Source organism: Oncorhynchus gorbuscha, linkage group LG09 (genome assembly GCF_021184085.1).
Source record: "Oncorhynchus gorbuscha isolate QuinsamMale2020 ecotype Even-year linkage group LG09, OgorEven_v1.0, whole genome shotgun sequence".
Taxonomy (NCBI): Eukaryota; Metazoa; Chordata; class Actinopteri; order Salmoniformes; family Salmonidae; genus Oncorhynchus; species Oncorhynchus gorbuscha.
Window position 1 is genome coordinate 76,804,299 of NC_060181.1, and position 17,772 is coordinate 76,822,070.

The 17,772-nt window shown below is 47.9% G+C and overlaps 1 protein-coding gene across 2 annotated transcripts in view; it reads right to left on the reverse strand.

Annotated features, from left to right (window-relative positions):
* xpo4 (exportin 4) overlaps nt 1-17,772 on the reverse strand; it is a 41,453-nt gene that overhangs the window by 10,225 nt on the left and 13,456 nt on the right. For both annotated transcript variants that reach the window (XM_046363539.1, XM_046363537.1), the window contains exons 5-13: nt 14,498-14,614; nt 14,196-14,349; nt 11,120-11,232; nt 7,835-7,992; nt 6,878-7,052; nt 6,579-6,755; nt 5,689-5,831; nt 5,462-5,607; nt 4,643-4,820 (exon numbers count right to left, since the gene is read on the reverse strand). In XM_046363539.1, the coding sequence (XP_046219495.1) occupies nt 4,643-4,820; nt 5,462-5,607; nt 5,689-5,831; nt 6,579-6,755; nt 6,878-7,052; nt 7,835-7,992; nt 11,120-11,232; nt 14,196-14,349; nt 14,498-14,614 (1,361 nt within the window). The remainder of the gene's footprint in view (nt 1-4,642; nt 4,821-5,461; nt 5,608-5,688; nt 5,832-6,578; nt 6,756-6,877; nt 7,053-7,834; nt 7,993-11,119; nt 11,233-14,195; nt 14,350-14,497; nt 14,615-17,772) is intronic.

Sequence of the window (17,772 nt, forward strand, 5' to 3'; positions counted from 1 at the left end):
GAGAGAGAGAGGGTGGGAGAGAGAGAGAGAGAGAGAGGGTGGGAGCGAGAGAGAGAGAGAGAGAGGGTGGGAGAGAGAGAGAGAGAGAGGGTGGGAGGAGAGAGAGAGAGAGAGAGGGTGGGAGGCGAGAGAGAGAGAGAGAGAGAGGGTGGGAGCGAGAGAGAGAGAGAGAGAGGGTGGGAGCGAGAGAGAGAGAGAGAGAGAGGGTGGGAGCGAGAGAGAGAGAGAGAGAGGGTGGGAGCGAGAGAGAGAGAGAGAGAGAGGGTGGGAGCGAGAGAGAGAGAGAGAGAGAGAGGGTGGGAGCGAGAGAGAGAGAGAGAGAGGGTGGGAGAGAGAGAGAGAGAGAGAGAGAGGGTGGGAGCGAGAGAGAGAGAGAGAGAGAGAGGGTGGGAGCGAGAGAGAGAGAGAGAGAGAGGGTGGGAGAGAGAGAGAGAGAGAGAGGGTGGGAGCGAGAGAGAGAGAGAGGGTGGGAGCGAGAGAGAGAGAGAGAGGGTGGGAGCGAGAGAGAGAGAGAGAGAGAGAGAGGGTGGGAGCGAGAGAGAGAGAGAGAGAGGGTGGGAGCGAGAGAGAGAGAGAGAGGGTGGGAGCGAGAGAGAGAGAGAGAGAGGGTGGGAGCGAGAGAGAGAGAGAGAGAGGGTGGGAGCGAGAGAGAGAGAGGGTTGGAGCGAGAGAGAGAGAGGGTTGGAGCGAGAGAGAGGGTGGGAGGGAGAGAGAGAGAGAGAGAGGGTGGGAGAGAGAAGGTGGGAGGGAGAGAGAGAGAAGGTGGGAGGAGAGAGAAAAGGTGGGAGGGAGAGAGAGAGGGTGGGAGGGAGAGAGAGAGAGAGAGAGAGAGAGAGAGAGAGAGAGGGTGGGAGAGAGAGAGGGTGGGAGGGAGAGAGAGAGAGAGGGTGGGAGGGAGAGAGCGAGAGAGGGTGGGAGGGAGAGAGAGAGAGGGTGGGAGGGAGAGAGAGGGTGAGAGGGAGGGAGGGAGAGAGAGGGTGGGAGGGAGAGAGAGAGAAGGTGGGAGGGAGAGAGAGAGAAGGTGGGAGGAGAGAGAGAGAAGGTGGGTGGGGGAGAGAGAGAAGGTGGGAGGGAGAGAGAGAGAGAGAGGGAGAGAGAGAGAGAGAGAGAGAGAGAGAGAGAGAGAGAGAGAGAGAGAGAGAGAGAGAGAGAGAGAGAGAGAGAGAGAGAGGAGAGAGAGAGAGAGAGAGAGAGAGAGAGGGAGAGAGAGAGAGAGAGAGGGTGGGAGAGAGAGAGAGGGTGGGAGCGAGAGAGAGAGAGGGTGGGAGCGAGAGAGAGAGAGGTTGGGAGAGAGAGAGAGAGGGTGGGAGGAGAGAGAGAGAGGTTGGGAGCGAGAGAGAGAGAGGTTGGGAGCGAGAGAGAGAGAGGTTGGGAGCGAGAGAGAGAGAGGTTGGGAGCGAGAGAGAGAGAGGTTGGGAGCGAGAGAGAGAGAGGTTGGGAGCGAGAGAGAGAGAGGGTGGGAGCGAGAGAGAGAGAGAGGGTGGGGAGCGAGAGAGAGAGAGGGTGGGAGGGAGAGAGAGAGAGGGTGGGGAGAGAGAGAGAGGGTGGGAGCGAGAGAGAGAGAGGGTGGGAGGGGAGAGAGAGAGAGGGTGGGAGGGAGAGAGAGGGTGGGAGGGAGAGGGTGGGGAGAGAGAGAGGGTGGGAGAGAGAGAGGGTGGGAGAGAGAGGGTGGGAGAGAGAGAGAGGGTGGGAGGGAGAGGGTGGGAGGGAGAGGGGTGGGAGGGAGAGAGAGGGTGGGAGAGAGAGGGTGGGAGAGAGAGAGAGGGTGGGAGGGAGAGAGAGGGTGGGAGAGAGAGAGAGGGTGGGAGAGAGAGAGAGGGTGGGAGAGAGAGAGAGGGTGGGAGAGAGAGAGAGGGTGGGAGAGAGAGAGAGAGAGGGTGGGAGGGGGAGAGAGGGTGGGTGGGAAGGAGGTTGGGAGGGAAGGAGGGAGAGAGAAGTGAAAGGTAAAAGAAAAAAAATGGAAAGAGGAAGATGGACAGAGGGAGATCGAGAATAAAAAGAGGAAGAAGAGAGAGCGATAACAAGGGAAGTGATAAGAAGTCATGGCCAGGATGAGGGGAAGAACAAAAGAAAGGTGGGAATTCAGTGTCTGTTTAAATCAGTCACTCAGAGAACAAATGACCACGTTGACACACGCACCTCTGCTAAAGGCCAGAGAGACATACGGCTTAGTGCATCTTAGTGTTCTGTATGTGAGATGGGCCTCAGTACATGCCCACGCAGCACCACAGTGCACTGTTTCACATTGTTTGCAAAAACAAAAGCCCATTGACATTAACAGCGTCGGGGTCGCACAGTGTTATTAGGAAACCTGATGCTGCCTCTTGTTTTTCCAATCCTCTGTCCATTCTCCTTCACCCCCACAGAAAACAATCCTCTGTCCCCGTGCCCCCTCGCAAAACAATCCTCTGTCCCCGTGCCCCCTCGCAGAACAATCCTCTGTCCCCGTGCCCCCTCGCAGAACAATCCTCTGTCCCCGTGCCCCCTCGCAGAACAATCCTCTGTCCCCGTGCCCCCTCACAGAACAATCCTCTGTCCCCGTGCCCCCTCACAGAACAATCCTCTGTCCCCGTGCCCCCTCGCAGAACAATCCTCTGTCCCCGTGCCCCCTCGCAGAACAATCCTCTGTCCCCGTGCCCCCTCGCAGAACAATCCTCTGTCCCCGTGCCCCCTCGCAGAACAATCCTCTGTCCCCGTGCCCCCTCGCAGAACAATCCTCTGTCCCCGTGCCCCCTCGCAGAACAATCCTCTGTCCCTGTGCCTCCTCACCCCCACAGAGAATAATCCAGAGGCCCTTTCCACAACCCCAACCACCTCCAAAATTGCCTATATGATTGCATGTACCCCCCAACCCCACACATATGACCCCAGCCCCCTCCTAGTCTTAGCAGCACCTGGCCCTGCCCTAATTGAATAACATGTTAGGGAGTGGTGGTCTGGTCCGGGGATGGGAGGGCTGGCGCCGGGGTCTGCTCTAAGGCTGGCTAGGTCACTACGCCATCATGTCTCCCACGGCCTCTGTGTTTGTGTGTGTGTGTGTCTCCCACGGCCTGTGTGTGTTAGCAGCTGGCATGGCTGGGTCTGTGCCAGGGCATTCCCCCTCTGCGGCACTGGCACCACACCCCCAGGGAGCCACACCCGCATCGCTGGGGACCAGAGTGATCAAACACACACGGGTGGATCTTTGGCCTCGCACTGTACGTAATATTTCCCCTAACATTGTACTGTAATGTAGGGGGGAGGACCCCCTACCTAGATCTAAAAAAAGTTTGGCTTCAATTGGTTTCTATGGACAGTTTCCATGCCAGATGGCCTGTGTAGTGTTATGTGGGCCGTTGTGCCCTGCCTGGAAAATAATCCAAGGGAAAGGCTGCCGCCATGCCATGCCACGGGGCAGAGGGTTTTATGAGACACACTCCAGACAGACAGAGCACTGGTGTGAACGTGACAGAGCTCTACAACCAGGGCTTAGTGAACAAGTCCACAGCTTAAAGCTCAGCTGCTGTAGACAGTGTGGAGAGACTGTCCAAGCTGTCCATTAGATCAGAGGCAGACAGTGAGGGTAGACTGTCCATTAGATCAGAGGCAGACAGTGAGGGTAGACTGTCCATTAGATCAGAGGCAGACAGTGAGGGTAGACTGTCCATTAGATCAGTGACTGAGAGTGCATTTCAGATAGTGCTAAGAGATTGATCGAAATGTCTGTTATTTTTTGGTTTTGAAACAACTAATTGACCGACGTTGGTTCAATTGTTTTAGTTTTTTCCTTCTTCTGTGGGCTCAATGCGCACAATGTTCAGCTTCTCTAGATATAGCACAGTTCGGGCTTGATCTGATTTATGTCGTAGGGAGTTGTAGTTTCCAACAGGCCAATAGTCTACATAGGTTAGCGCAGAAAACGTGGTGATTAAATACAATGATCATAATTCATTGCGCGCCTGCTTGTCCGGTCGGTGTTTCTTTTACGCCTGCTACGTAAGAGAGAAGAATGTGTGATCGAGAGGGATAGAGAGCAGTTGCATCGCAAGCTATCTCTACCTGAAAATACATGATCTAAGTGATTGATAGTTGGAATTCAGCAGTCATAAAAATATGCCTTGTTTATGTTGAAGAACTACTAAAATAGTGATTATGTCAGACAGCATAGGCAGCAGCTCTATAGACATGACTTGGAATGAAATAATAAAGTCATCAAATAAAACAAACTGAAATATTTTATTAAAGTAATGTAAAAAGTATGTGTTTAATACGGGATAATCAGACTACCATCATGGGACTTTTATTCATTGTTTTATTTTGCGTTTTTACAGCATTCATCCCACAATGCATAGCGAGGGCATTTCCTTTTTTAAATAAAACCGAAACCATGATTATTTTTAATAATCGAACCGACCTCAAAAAGCACTAATCGCGCAGCACTAATTTCAGACCCATTTGTTGAGGGATTTATAGCAGCGACGGACAACTCTGGTCCACTGACAGAAGCCAGAGTATCGGTTGGTTTGAGTTATTTATTTCAAACCATACATCTCATTTAGATGTGGGGATCCAGGTGTTTGCAATTAAGTGCCAAACAGCAAATCAGCAGACATTCAGCCTGTACTGTACACAGACTTTTGACCAATCATAGTCCCTCCCTTACCTGATGACAGAGTCTGTCCTGTTGCACCCTGGGATAGAGGAGGCCTTCTCCCCGGGGGAGCCCAGTATCTGCAGGGTGGTGTTGATGTCCACCTCAGTAGAGTGGTTGATAGAATACTCCATCACCTCTGCTGGGATCAGAGGAGTCTCACCCTGAGGGTCATCTGTCAGGACGTAGCCTGGAACCACCCCACACACATTCAATATTTAGCATTCACAACTACACTCTGACAACTAGGACTGGGACTAGCCAGAAACAATCCATTAAGGAGGTACTTTTGGAAGACAACATTTTCCATCACAGCAAAACTCCTACAGTGGAGCTTTCCACTGATACATTACAGCCAATGTCATTCTTCACCAGTGTTACGCAAAGCACTGCTAGGATCCCATAGAAAAACTCAAAGCACACGGAGAGAACCATCTAAGGGTGTATGACTCCAAATGAAGATAGGCACCAAAGGGGAATTCTGTGGCCACTGAGAATGCTAAAATGTACTAAACAGCAGCAGTTGTACAACTGGTGGCCTGGCCCTTCCCGAAACAACATTCCTGCCATGCACCAATACACCAGCGCAGCCTGCCTCCCAGCCTAAATTTAGTCCCTAAAAACAACTAAGGAGATCTAAGGACAAAGTCTACGCCCCCCAGAGTGCAGTTAGAGGTTTCATTTTATGCTAACAGAATATAATTGACTGAATGCTAAAATAATTGTTACATAATAAAACCATACCTACAATAACAAGGGACCACTGATGGAATTGAGCCGTGTATCCAACATGGGGCGATTGCCAATCATCCCTTATAGTTATCCACTGACCTGAGACCAGTATGAGCCAGTGGATGTCTTCGTAGAGGTCATCCAGGACCTTGCGGTCCACTGATCCGGGGTTAGAGGAGTTCATGAGGTGCTGCTGGGTCCTCTGGAGCTGGCCGTGGAGCCGCGTCACCCGCTCCTCCAACAGACTGACCACACACACGTCAGAATCATGAAAGTCACTTACAGAGCTAGGGGATCATCTAAAAGCAAGAGGTGTGTGTATGTACCTGGTCAGAAGGGGGATACAGTGGTTGGCTGCGATGCGTCCTAACATGCCAATGCTGGCCAGCTGGTCTGAGAACAGCTCTCTGTCGTCCTCCTGTAACTCGTTAATCTCATCCTCCTCATGAGATGCCACACCGTTTGCTGTCTAGAGAGGACAGGAGAAAAAGAAAAGCAGAAAAAGAGAGCGTGAAGGAATATGCGACAAAGGAGTGAGAGAACGTCTTATTATTATTGGACCATGCTCATCATTTATGAACATTTGAACATCTTGGCCATGTTCTGTTATAATCTCTACCCGGCACAGCTAGAAGAGGACTGGCCACCCCACATAGCCTGGTTCCTCTCTAGGTTTCTTCCTAGGTTTTGGCCTTTCTAGGGAGTTTTTCCTAGCCACCGTGCTTCTACACCTGCATTGCTTGCTGTTTGGGGTTTTAGGCTGGGTTTCTGTACAGCACTTTGAGATATCAGCTGATGTACAAAGGGCTATATAAATACATTTGATTTGAGAACATGGATCATAGTGGATCGACTGTTTACAAACATTAACATATCAATTAACCATAACAATTGACTGACTGATTATATACGAGTCTAGGTCAAATCAAATTTTATTTGTCACATACACATGGTTAGCAGATGTTAATGCGAGTGTAGGGAAATGTTTGTGCTTCTAGTTCCGACCATGCAGTAATATCTAACAAGTAATCAAACAATTTCACAACAACTACCTTATACACACACAAGTGTAAAGGAGTGAATAAGAATATGTACATATAAATATATGGATGAGTGATGGCCGTGGAGCATAGTCAAGATGCAGTAGATGGTATAGAGTACAGTATATATGAGATGAGTAATGTAGGGTAGGTTGACAGGTGTGTGTGTCTCTCACCAGATTGCGGGTGCCGTCGGGGGCGGCCAGGTGACACTGGATGTAGGAGTTGAAGACCTGAACGGCGGGTTGGACGAAGCAACCGCGGGGGAAATGTTCATCATCCTGAACCAGGGTCAGCCATGACTCTAACAGCTTGTCATACGCCTCCATGTATACCATGTCATCCTTATCCAGCTGGGCAGGGGGAGAGAGACAGAGACTCATTGCATAGGCCTTTCCAATGCAACAATACGTGAAACATTTTCTCCATGGATCAACTATGTTCCTTGCAGTAATGTTCAAGGTGTAATGCTGACCACTTCCTCCAGGGCGGCGCTGCGTCCGAAGGAGCAGGTGAGGAGGGTGAGACAGTTGATGAAGGAGGTGAAGAGCTCGCTGGGCAGGGCGGTCAGGATGACACGGGGGAACGTGCTGATCAGGTTGGAGATTATGTTAGAGATACCTACTGCCTCAGAGTCCTCGATCTCTATCCTGGGACACAAACAAAACACAACCTTAGAGGAATGTTGGCCAATTTGATTCCAAATGAGACATAGTTTGCGAAAGTATTTCACAAATGTTTTTGAACCAGGTATGGTACTAAACCAGACACTGTGCTCTGCTGCCCAGTGTGTGAGCACTGAGCAGTACCTGTTGCCTTGGGATTAGGGCCATGTTTCCACAGCCCCAGTTAGAGCACTGTCTGGAGGCCTGCCTGCTGTAGCTAGCCTATTGCCTAGCACCGTGCGGCTCGCTAACCCCCATCAGATGGATTTAAATTGCAAGCAGAGCTGTTCAATCACTGCAGATTGGCCATCCTGCCCACATGGTTTTCCGATGATGCAACTGGAAAAAAGCTCCAGGAATAGGTGATTACGGAGAAAGGAGAGAGTGAGAGAGAGACCCTTACTCACTCCGCCTAGCGAGTCACGAGTTCCGAGCACACAAGTGTGTATGTGTGTTTTATTTATACATTAGAGCCGAGTCCTCTTGATTCAGATAAGAAATACTTTAACGGACAGACGAGTCGATTACACACAAAATCACATTACTCATTACTCTACCAGCCTCCAGTCCAAATAATCACTTACAATCAAACACAGCCCATAATGATCAACATGCAGTACAGATGAATCTACATGTCATCTTAAAACAACTGCCCAAGTTCAAAACTATTTTAGAGCATCTTGAACACACAGAGGGCAGCAGTGTTTCTAGCCCTGGATTGGGTCTATTGAAACCAACCAATTAGTCTAAGGTCCTGACAGACTCACCCATTGATCATGCTGAGAAGCCCCTCCACCAGGTGGGCCAGGTAGGAGACCTGAGCGGTCTCATCAGGGAAGATGGGGCCATGCATGGAGGCCAGCTGAGCCAGGCACTGCAGGGAGTCCTGGGCCATGTCCGAGTCCTCACGGATCTTTCTGTGCACCTGAGGAGACAAGTAGAGAGGGGAGAAGAGGAGAGGGTTGTGTTAAATAGTTGTTTTTAAGCAAGTGATGACATACAGCTATCTCCTCAGAAGAGTTTTTCCTAATGATGATGACAATAATGATGGTGGTTGTGAGACCATGAAGGTAAAATGAGCAGAAACTGGGTTGAAATATTGAAATAATGTATTGTGCATCTCCGACAAAGCAACACACAAACCTGACCAGTGCCAATCATGCCCCATAACACCTGACCAGAACACAAAGGACAGTCACAGCTCTCGGTTTCCATTCAGTTCACGTTAACCCTGACACTTTTCCCAGCTACTTGGGAGTCAAATCACACGGGGTCTGAGGACTGCCACTGATGACCAGAACAATAGACAGAATTTTAAGACCAATTGAAGTGACAGACTCACAGTCTTTTGAAGCGATAAGAACAGAGAATCAATGCTCAAAGCGCTGGTCCCCGAACCCAGACACAGTAACCCTGGATGTCACCACAAACAATCCCAATCGATAACAGAGCCCGTCTGAATCTCTCCGAGGCAGTCTCAACCAAACCCAGAGTGGATCTTCTCAGAAACGGATTGGTAGTCAGAGTAGACTTGTTATTCTCTGTCACAGAGGTTGCATGGTGAATTGGCTGCGTAGACACCGAGCGGTGAGCAGGCTTCAGCTCTACTGTGGAGCAACATGTGTTTTCACTGACAAGCAGCGCAATGTGGACGCTTGGCTCTGAACGCTCAGAACTGGCTATTCTCTCAGTCTGCTTTTTCTTGGTTTCTTTTACTGTTATTGTCCCTGCTAGCCCCACAAGTCCAACACAGCCGTTTGCATGCCACCCAACAGCTCCAGAACTCTCCCCACCACTCTCCCTTCTTCCTCTGAGAGACCCTCTCTCAACCTCCCTTTTGTTCTCGCTCTCCCTCTCTTCTCCAGCTGTAGTGGCTGGTCGTCAGCCACGGTGATCCGAGGGCTCTGATGCTAACGTAGCGAAGCGCAGCCGAAACACCTCACTGCTGCTGGGTAGTGCTGCTGCTTCCCTCTCCAAAGTGTGAAGTCATTCTCTGGAGGAGAGAAGTGAAGGGGAGGAGAGAGTGAGGGAGGAGAAGGAGAGAAAGCGAGTGCAAGGCCAAAGATTGTGTGCCGCACGCGCTCTAAAAACAGCTGCACCAACGAACATCCGCACAACGCTAGCTATGCCAATCGCCTTGAGTCAGACTATAGTTAGAGACAGGCAGGGGGTAGAGGGTAAATCAAAACAAGACTGGGCACTCCTCTGCGCAGAGAGAATGAGGGAGAGAGAATGAGTCTCCTATTTATAGCAGGAGACAAAGCCTGGTGTCTGTTTCCTCAGGGGATTGGAGGCCTTTCTGTTTTTTTTTCCATCAACTGAGCGCTTCCGTCGGATTGTCTCTCTCCTTCTCGCTCTCTCGTTCATTCAGATCCAGTTACTGCCGCCCAGGGTGGAATCAGCCATCGTCAAAACATCATAGGTCCAGCGCTCCAGACGCAGCCCTGATTGTGTTTACTGGGCAAACAGAGCTCTAGTGTACTACACGCTGAGACGTTCTGACTTAAAGCAGACGCAACCCTGGGCAAGAGAAGCAGTGCACACAGACACACTAACAGAATCACAAATTAAAGCCACCCTCTCATCAGTCCAAACACAATACAAGCCAAAACCAAAGCAAACCACAAACAAAAACAGCAGAAGGCAAAATTACAGCTGGTAGGGAAAATGTTATCTTATCACTCATTTCACTAGGTGTCAAAAGAACAGAGTGGCATATTTCCCTGATCTTCTGCACATAGCCAAGTTATCCTCCCTGGCCTAGACCACTGTCTCAGAGTGTAACTGAGAACGCTCTCACAGTCTACCTCCAACATTGATTTCTTTCAGATCTGTTTCTGTTTCCTTCAGTCACTTAACTGGAAGCTTCAACTTCATAATGTAAAGGAGTGGATGTATGTACTTGGAGGGAGACTTCTGACCTTCAACATTCCTTAGACCACTTAGCCTCCAGAGTGAAGTTGTTTAAAGGAAGACTGACACCCACAAAGGAGGGAGATGGACCCCCTTAGGGTCCTTAAGAGGGTGTGTGTGTGTGTGTGGGGGGGGGGTACTGTTAACGGGGCCCCCTAATCCCAGGGTTAGGGTGTAATCCTGCCATCGCTCTCTTTGAACTCTGACCCTGACAGCGCGTGCCTGGACATCCCCCTCCCTGGGCCGTCACCCTCACAGCTGAGGATTGAGAAGCAGCAGCTGAGCACCCCAAAACAGCACACACACACAGACAGACAAAACAAACTGTTGCACACACAGACACACACACAGACGGACGGACAAAACTAACTGTTGCACACACAGACAGACCACACTCTTACATTAACAAACATCTCACTCACCATAAATACCACATTGTTGAGGTAAGAAACACCACAACTCTTGTTAGGCTGCTCAGTGGTCAGACACAATACAAGAGAGATTTTCTGGTCCCAAACCACTCAATGCAAGGAGAGGGGTTTACACACATCCAAAATGAAAAATTCTACAATACAAAATATATATTAAGGTTCCAAACAGCTCAAAACATCTATGGGCTTCTCAACCTTACTCATCCAAAATGATATCTCATGCCAGTTGTAGAAACTGAGCGATGCAGAATAGAGAGAAGTCTCCAGTGATGTGATGTGACCTGGAGAAGGGAGCAGTATATGGCAGAAGACTGGGACTTGAAAACACACAGGTGAGAGTAGAGTGGAGCAGTATTCGGCAGAGGCACACAGAGAGCCTGGATGTTGAGGGAGAACTGACGGATTTCTTCCACACTTAATCTCACTCACAATACTAAGCCAGAACGGCAGCTTCTCACACACACACACACACACACGTTTCACTGCCATATCTAAACGTCACCTAAGAAAAATACTACATTGCAATATCATGATTATTTGTAATAAATGCTTCACCATAAAATGTCACGTTTCCCATGCCTCATTATAAAATACGGTTCAAACCCTCCCTCTCCGTAGTAAGAACCACAAGGGTAGACAATGGTCAAGGATCAGTCAGCAGGACAGAAGGATGTTCTAGCTACATAGAGAGATGAGAGGAATACTCACGGTGAAGAAGAGGTCCATGACACAGGTGTCGAGCAGGGCTTCTCTCCAGGTCTCTGTGGGCTTCAGCATCACGTTCTGGGTGGACTCAAACATGGCAATGTAGTGGCGCCCCAGTGACCCCCAAGTTAAGGCCAACATGGGGAATGCTGACTCTCTGGCTCACACACACACAAAAGCCCCTGTCACTAGAGCCCTGTCTGTCAGTCACAATGGAATCTGGTCTGTCTCCCTCCCTCTCTCTCTGCCTGCCATGCTCTCCCTCTCTGCGGTCTGAGTGGCGTGGAAACTTGTGGTTACTCACCCACTAGCTCTCTCTCATCAAGTCTGCCATTCTCCTCCCTGACTCGGTTGCCCTCTCTCTCACACTCAAGGCTCTCTCTTTCCTTCACTGTGTCTTTTTCTCTCCCTCGCTCTATGCTGAGGCCCAGTGAAGAAACTCCCACAGGAATGCCAGATCAAAGCCAGTCCCCATCACAGGCCAAGCATTCCACTGGGCCGGACCCACAGCCCCACAGCCCCACAGCCCCACAGCCCCACAGCCCCACACACACACACACACACACACACACACACACACACACACACACACACACACACACACACACACACACACACACACACACACACACACACACACACACACACACACACACACACACACACACACACACACACACACGACAGGTGCCAGCTTTGTGCTTGAGTGTGTGTCACTCTCCGCACTCCCTCCAGCAGCCTTGGCTTTATGACCTTCTATAAAAAGCCCTGGTCCACCAGAACTCTGAGTGAACCTGAAGAGAGAGGTAGAGGGAGAGAAAAAGAGTGTGAAAAGCCTCTTGGGAAGTGTTGGAGACAGGGTATTAACTCCGGGGACCAACCACTGGAGTTCATATGTGTGAGAGATTTACCTTACTGACAACCATGCATGTACCAAAAACAAAACAAAGATTTTGGGGTATATACTGAAGCAGATTTTAGTCTGGGTACCAGTATGTTTAGCTATCATGCAACTTCTTACCACTCCATGTCACTCTAAACAGCCTGGCCATCAATCTTCAAATATGAACATTCATTAATCAGCTTGAGTAGAAGAGGTTTTTGATCAAGGGGTTTTTGATCCAGATTCAATAACCCTTCAAGCTATAATCAAATCAAAAGGTTATGCAAATGGACTTTCAACCTTTGTCTCTCCCAAGCCCGTACGGGAATTGTAGCGATGAGACAAGATAGTAGCTACTAAAAAACAATTGGATACCACGAAATTGGGGAGAAAAAAGGGGGTAAAAATTTAAAAAATAAAAAAAGGTCATGCAAATACTGGAACTCTCACTTTTTGTCCTCCACAGAACACATTGGTATTCATTTGGTTACTAGCAACAGTTTGTCCAGACGAAACCAATCTGTCAAGTTCCTAGCTTATGTCAAATTTCTCAAACTAAATGCATATCTCAATTCCAACCATAAAACGACTTAGTTTTTAACCTAAAGAAAATACAGTAACTTGAGTCGCTAACAGCTAAATGTTTGACTTTGTTATATAATTCTATACCGAACAAAAATATAAATAAAACATGCAACAATTTCAAAGATTTTGCTGAGAGTTAGTTCATAAGGAAATCAGTACATTTAAAAATTCATAAGGCCCTAATTTATGGATTTCACATGACTGAGCATGGGCCCTACAGAAATACTCCTCTAAGTCTATATTTAACTCATCTAGGTATTTTCTGTCCAGATTACTTTTTGACCATTGTAGATACAGTACATTGGCAGTGGACGTGTTAAGAGTACAAAGCTATGTTAAGGAGTTGGGGGGGGTTTAAGTGATACATCCTCCACTAAGTCTCGCCTGCAGCCCTGTCATGTGAAATAACACTGGAGGAATGCCCCACCCCCTCCCTCCACTCTGCTCTCCATAATTCCCCCTCTCCTGCCCGAGTTAGGACAGTCGCCCCCAAGACAGCATAACTCACTGTTTTTGGGTGTGTGTGTGTCAAGGTTTCCAGTGGGTCAAGGCGAGGGGCAGGCCTGAAGCCTGAGCAAGACCCCAACCTGACCTCAGGGTTAATGTCAGTGTGGAGACGCGCTGTCGTACTAATGCACAGGGAGCGCGGCTCTGAGGTGACACACGCCATGGCCCAGAGGGGGAGTGCGGCGCGGACAGATGCCACACATGCCGCGGGTTGGTTTGTGAAGGATTGAGCCAGGCTACGGCTGTCAAGCATGCAATTAAGGAGCAGCCCCTTGACACACACGCACACTCACATTCAAAACACAGAGACATGTCTGATTCACATGGACAGAAAGCCACACCACTTTACCTTCCCAGGAGTCTTCATAAATCTGTTCTCTGTTCCAACAATCATTCAGACAGCATCCACACTGACTAACTGCCACTTGAAACACACACAAAGAGACACACGAGGGTGTCTGGTATTCCAGACGGACACTCAACAAGCAGTGGGGTTTAAAGAGGCTGGCGGCCCTTGACCCCCTTGCCAGCCCCCCCTTAAAGAGGCCTGGTTATTGGGCTGCTATCTGGTACGGGCAGACACAGACACACAAGGCCTCTTTGAAAGTGATACATAACCCTGGTTGGCAGCGTCACCACCTCAGATCCATTTAAATACTGAGAGAGGCAGGAGAGAGAGAGGCTGCCAGTCTGAGTAGGATTAACACGCCAATGACACACATATGCGCCCACATGCACACACAAGACTTAGAACACACCAACACAAACACAGCCAAATATGAGAGCAACAAATGAAAACAATGGTATGACCATATATCACACCCCAAACCTTTTGCACTGAACCCAAGACCCCCGAATGGTCCTATGACAAAAACAAACAAAACCAGCATTTCTGTCCAAACTACTACCCTCCGGTGGGACATTCGGCATAACTTGCAAAGAGACGATTCCGCTCCTAGTGCCGGTTTCGTTCCTTGTTCTCTCTTAACTCATATGGACCCAGAACTGAATTGAGTAGCTGACCAATTATGTAAGACTTCCGTTCTGGGTTAACACAGGTCCTAACCCACCAATGGGAAACACTGCAGACTAGATAAAGGATATGATTGGGCGGCAAGAAGTTCCAGCTGAGGACCTGATTGGCCAGGGCCAGGTATCTCTGGAACACTGAGGACATCTGAGCGTTGAGGTTCTCTCTGCGACTGAACTCCTGCAGCACCTCCATGGTCAACATGAAGATCTGATGAAGGTCATCCTCCTGAACACACACATTAGGACAAAAATACACAAAACTGTCATTGCAAGCAAACAAACACACTCCTACCAAGTCAGAGATAACATAGTGTTCACTTAGAAAGGAACAGAGGATAGAGGAGAAGGAGCAGGAGGAAGAGAAGAGGCCTGACCTGAAAAATGCGTTTGCAGCTGCCATGGAACTCCATGTTGAGGCCGATGTTACTGGTCTTACTGGAGCTGGAGAACTCACTAATGAGGGCCGTCAGGATGGAGCAGGCCAGCGTCTGCTGCAGGTGCACAAACATACACACACAGGTCACACACACCGTCTGATCATATTTCACAATGAGGGTAGCTGACAGAATAGCAGCCAGCTTACTACAGAGGCCTGATCTAAAAGAGAGCCAGGCTTTGAACCCCTCCCTGGCCTCCTGAAACCCTACCTGGCCTCCTGAAGACACAGACTGCCATCTAGTGGAGACAGGAGAGCTCTACTACTGGGAGAGTTCATATCAGGTTGGTGAGACCAGAAATCACAAAGGAAAAGTGGGAAACAGCATGGATCTTTAAAGGGCAACCGCACTTCCTGATTTGGCCTCGTTTTTTATGTGGCTGTCTTGTGTGCACACAGATGGGGAAAGTTTGTCAAATTATTTTGCCAATAAGCTTCTGCAATCGTGGCAAAGTTGATTTTTACTTTGGATAGCATATCTCCGGGGCTGGTTAGGGACTGTCAATAAATAAAAATGTAAAATGACACTTTCCTTGTTGCACACCTTTTAGTTCTCATTAAATGCTTTCAATATTTGTATATGAATTTCTTAAATTTATAGTTGGTTTGAGGATTTTAACTCATTGAAATTTGGAGCTATTAGAATTTTAACATATTGTCATGTACATTATGTAATTTTACTGATGGTCCCCAACCTTGCCCCATAGGGATATCCAAAGCCCATCCGAATTGACCATGGGTATTACGATTGGGTTGCACTAGCTGCACTCCAAATTCATGATTACTTAAGTGCTACCAGCATGTGGACAGGATTGAAACTAACCCAACCTTCATTTACATTTTGATGCAGTCTCACAAAACTTTGTTTTGGACAAGACTGACTTTATGATCAAAATGATCCTATTTACACTTTGAAGTCAATTTTGACAGAATAAATGTTTGACTCATATTCTCATTTAGAAAATGGTCTATGGATTTTAGGGGCAGTTGCTCTTTAAAGCCAGAAGCACAGTGAAAATCTACTATTACTATTGGATTTGAGGGAGTGGACTTGTTCACCACCACACACACACAGAAAGTATTCAGACCCCTTGACTTTAACATATTGTTACAAGCTTGGGACACCTGTATTTGGAGAGTTTCTCCCATTCTGCTCTGCAGATCCTCTCAAGTTCTGTCAGGTTGGCTATTTTCAGGTCTCTCCAGAGATGTTCCATCGGGCTCAAGTCCGGGCTCTGGCTGGGCCACTCAAGGTCATTCAGAGACTTCTCCCAAAGCCACTCCTGCATTGTCTTGACTGTGTGCTTAGGGTCATTGTCCTGTTGGAAGGTGAACATTTGCCCCAGTCTGAGGTCCTGAGTGCTCTAAAGCAGGTTTTCATTAAGGATCTCTGCACTTTGCTCCATTCAGCTTTCCCTCGATCCTTACTAGTCTCCCAGTCCCTGCCGCTGAAAAACATCCACAAAGCATGATTGCCACCACCATGCTTACCCCGAAGGGATGATGCCAGGTTTCCTCAAGACGTGATGCTTGGCATTCAGGCCAAAGAGTTCAATCTTGGTTTCATAGGACCAAAGAATCTAGCTTCTCATCGTCTGAGAGTCCTTTATGTTCCTTTTGGCAAACCCCAAGCAGGCTGTCATGTGCCTTTTACTGAGGAGTGGCTTCCGTCTCGCCACTCTACCATAAAGGCCTGATTGGTGGAATGCTGCAGAGATGATTGTCCATCTGGAATGGTTTTCCCATCTCCACAGAGGAACTCTGGAGCTGTGTCAGAGTGACCATCGGGTTCTTGGTCACCTCTCTGACCAAGGCGCTTCTCCCCCGATTGCTCAGTTCGGCCGTGCGGCCAGCTCTAGGAAAGATCTTGGGGTCCACTGTGTTCTTGGGGACTTTCAATGCTGCAGACATTTTTTGGTACCCTTCCTCAGATCTGTGCCTTCGACACAATCCTGTCTCGGAGCTCTACGGATAATTACTTTGACCTCTTGGCTTGGTTTTTGCTCTGACATGCACTGTCAACTATGGGACCTTATTGAGACAGGTGTGTCAAATCAATTGAATTTACCACAGGTGGACTCTAATCAAGTTGTAGAAACATCTGAAGGATGATCGATGGAAACAGGATGCACCGGAGCTCAATTCGAATCTCATAGCAAAAGGGTCTGAATACTTAAGTAAATAAGCCATCAGGTTTTTTTGTACATTTGCAAAAACGTCCAAACCTGTTTTTGCTTTGTCATTATGTGGTATTGTGCATATGGATTCAATTAAACACTTCATACATTTTAGAATAAGGCTGTAATGAAACAAAATGTGGAAAAGGGGAAGGGGGTCTGAATACTTTCTGAATGCACTGTAGCTATAATTTTTGGGGGCAGCAATTAGACCGAGGTTACAAAACTTTATTTGTTATTGGTCACCAATATTTACCTTTCCCAACAGACATAGTCGTGGAGATGGATGGATATACATTCCTAAACACAATGATGTGATAGCACAGATGACCCTAAATGGCGTCAGTTTGTCACAGGTCCACAGCATATGTAATAGGGTTCCTTTTGGTTTAAAAAAATCTCCAACAGAGATATGACATTGCTGGGTGCATTACATGCATTCTGTCAGGAATGTAGTAAATACTATGGATTACCTTCAGTTGCAATCATTTATTTCTAAGGTCGTAGGATCAAATATGAAAATGTTCCATGCTTTTTCCCTGCACTTTCACCTTATCAACATATTGTTTGGATTTCAGGGCAGCAGTCTGCAGAGCAGGTGTTGATTAAATTATATTCAAGCTTCAAGTGTTCAACTGTTGATAGGTGTCAACATGTCTACGCTGTGTTTTCTATCTACGGCGTTGATTTTCTGTTCTTGTATTTCACATTTTTTATTGGTTCTTTATCTTATATGAAGAGTAAGACATAATACATCCTTTCAAATATGCTTTAAGAGCTTCCCAGACAACAGTTGTGCATACTTTATTATCTTGATTATCTTGTATTGTATGTATTTCCAAAACATGTCTCTGTGTATTGAGATATGAGGTAAACTCCTCATCTCAAATCAAATGTTGGCACATGCGCCGAATAAAACAGGTATAGAATTCACTGAAATGCTTACTTGTGAGCCCTTTTGCAATGCAGAGTTACAAAATTAAGAAAAAGATCAACCAAAAAAACAATAACGAGACTATTTGCAAGGAGTACCGGT